The following is a 3,102-nucleotide window of genomic DNA, read 5'->3' as shown; positions in this document are numbered from 1 at the left end:
AAAGAAGAGAAAACTTCTTTAGATAAAGTCTATAAAGGTGTATATTAGTATATATATATACAAAAACTCTTTGCAAAAAAAAAAGTCTCTCTCCTTTTTATATACATCTAATGACTCAATTCATAAAATTTCGCTGTTTGCATTCTGTTTGAATGAACCTTAAGTTGCATGAGATTTGGTAAATGAAAGAAGTCTAAACGGTATGATCTTCGTCATAGGGAAAGAAGAAACCACTAATTAAACCTGGGTGAAAAGTAAATCCATCTGGTATACATGCACTATAAAATGGGGATGTTATATATAAAAAATATCAATCCGATCCTTAGTTGCTTAATTGGTAACTTCATAGCTCCAAGAAATGGGAAGAATCAGGTTCATTGACCTCATGTTTTTGCCCCTCATTCTCTTGCTGCCATCAGGTCTCTCCCACTCTTTCCATCTCTCCCTGTACATTTGAGTAGATGACCTAACTTGTGAATTTGATTGATTGTTATTAATCTCATTTTTTGATTGTAAAAGAGATGCAGGTGCAAGTTGGAGCTGATGAATGTGAGTATCGAAGCGCACATTTCAGGGGGCCCTGCTTTGGACGCAATCACGAGTGCTACATCTGTTGCCAGGAGGAAGGTTTTGATCGGGGCTCATGCAAAGGGTTTCTCAACCGTCATTGTATCTGCACTAAGCCTTGTGGATCACCTGGAGGTCCTCTTACCTACGAACCTCCTCCTCCTCCTCCTCCTCCAGAAGAAGATGTTCCTTCTCCTCCAGAGGAAGATGTTCCTCCTCCTCCCGAAGAAGATGTTCCTCCTACTCCTGAAGAAGAAGCTCCCATTAATTAGTGAAACTAATGACTAAATATTCATGCAAATCATTATTTCCCTTCTTTATCCCTATTACTGGCGAATTCATTTGTAATAAGTCATGTTCACATGAATAAATTGAGTTTCTATATATTACTTGTATGGTTGTATCAAAAGTCAATTAGAGTGGTTATCATGCGTACATAATTTCCTATAAAATTCGGATAGAGACATAAGAGTACAGGGCTTACACATAATAACAGGGAAAACATGAAAAAGTTTCACATCCTTTAAGTTTTGCAAAGTTGTCGTGGAAATTTTCGTAAAAATGCGTTGAAGAGGCTATAATATACACGAGGCAAAGAATATGAGGATGAATATTAAAACTATGTGAAAATGCGCCTGCGTGTGCCTTAATTATACCCGGCTCCGATCCTTATGTTCTCGTCGCTGACTCCGGACCTCCAAGCTAGTTCGAAGGTTTTGTTTTATGTGGCCAGTCGCGCGTGATTGCACATTTGCATGAAAGTGGCAGAGAAGACGATCGAGATTTATTCCTCGTGTAATTACTCTTTTAGTCCTTCAATGTTGATCTTAGTACCTGAGAAGATACTGGAACTTTCTGATATAAGAGATTTAAGGAACTCGTTTTTGCCAGAGAAGAAAATCTGATATACCATATTGAATTTGACAGCAGAAAATAACATATAATGTTATGAAAATAGTGAGCTATTTCATTCATGAAATCTTTAACGAACATGATAAATTACCTAGATCGACTTCTAGGTACATTGATTTCTCATTTCTCAGTACTCCCCCAAGGCCCCAATATTGATTTCCCCTAATTTTACTTGGATCTCATTAAACATAATCCAATACGCATTGCCAAAAAAAAGAAAACACAATCCAAAAAATTTAAAAGAATCTTCTGTAAATCAATGAAGTCAGAATATATATATATATATATATATATATATAACCTATTCAGAGTGAGGACTCACTCTAAAATTAACTTGTGAGGTTGGAGTTTAGGGTCACTTTTCGGTCTCTTATCCGCATCTCAACCATTCAGTTTTTAGGTACTAATATATAGATCATCTCTGCAAAGTTTCAGCCAAATTAATGATTTTTAAGATATCTAACTTACTTAAACCAATGGACGAATTGAATTTGTCTACCCTGAACCGTACTAGCTTCAAGGCAGTTATCAATGCTTTAAAGGCCATCAATTTGGCTGAATTTTTGCAGAGATAATCTGTACATTAATATTTAAAAACTGAACGGTCGAGATGTGGATATGAGACCAAAAAGTGACCCTAAACTTCAACCTCACACGTTAATTTCAAAATGAGGGCTCACTCTGGATAGGATCTGATATATATATATATATATATATATATATAATATATATAAGACGAAAGTTCTTCTCTCCTCTATAGTCTATATAGACGTACATTTGATAATCAAATCATAAAAACTCAGGATTTTGTTTGAAAGAACTTTTTTTAAGACAACTTTAAAGTCCCTGAGATTTGAGAAAATGAAAGAAAGTACATAAAGTTCTATATGCTTTTTTTTTTAAGTAGATGCTATCTAGTTAGTAAGTTAATCACAGTTGTTATACATGCATGCACTATAAAATGGGGGTCTTTGTATGTTGAAAAACCATCAAACAGATCCTTAGATGCTTGGTAACTTTATAGCTGCATTCCATGTGGAAAACATCAGGTTCTTTGAGCTCATGTTGTTGCTCTTCATTCTCTTATTGCCATCAGCAGTGGTGGATCTGAAAATGGTATGAGCTATATTTTTAGATCTCTTTCTCTTGGGTGAAGCCCAAATTTTTTTTTTCGTACAACTATACATGCACAAGTGTAGGAGTTGAGTATGCATCATTGAAATGGGCACATGAATCACAATCCCAACAACTGGTGCAGAAAAAGTAGGGTTAATTAGTGTGTGTGTGTGTGTATTGTGAAAATGAGATAGAAGAGTAGGGTTGCTCTGTCTTCTAAGCCATAATTCACTTCCACCAATATGTTAAAACTTCAGACCAAATTACTCATTTTTGCACTCTCTAAACAAACCCAGATAAAAGAAACAAGAAAACCCAAGAACACTAACCAAACCCATAAATAAGCAAAAACCCAGGTACTTGGCACTTTGGGAAGCCTCCAGCTGTCATTGTCCCGTACGTGTTATAGTGACTGAAAATCTGAAGGCTGAAGACTGAAGGACGAAAGACGAAAACGGAAGACGAAGGCTGAAGGCTGAAAACAGAAGACAAAGGATGAAGGATAAA

General features: G+C 35.9%; 1 protein-coding gene across 1 annotated transcript; it reads left to right on the top strand.

Moving 5' to 3' along the window:
* The first annotated feature begins 521 nt into the window (after nt 1–521).
* Nucleotides 522–839, top strand: LOC112203309 (glyceraldehyde-3-phosphate dehydrogenase, testis-specific-like). Its single transcript, XM_024344297.1, has one exon. It carries the CDS (start codon nt 522–524, stop codon nt 837–839), a length of 318 nt encoding a protein of 105 aa, XP_024200065.1.
* The last annotated feature ends 2,263 nt before the right edge of the window (nt 840–3,102 follow it).

This window comes from Rosa chinensis, chromosome 5 (assembly GCF_002994745.2).
Source record: "Rosa chinensis cultivar Old Blush chromosome 5, RchiOBHm-V2, whole genome shotgun sequence".
NCBI classification, from domain to species: Eukaryota; Viridiplantae; Streptophyta; class Magnoliopsida; order Rosales; family Rosaceae; genus Rosa; species Rosa chinensis.
The sequence above is the reverse complement of the archived record's forward strand: the minus strand, read 5'-3'. Positions and strand labels throughout refer to the sequence as shown.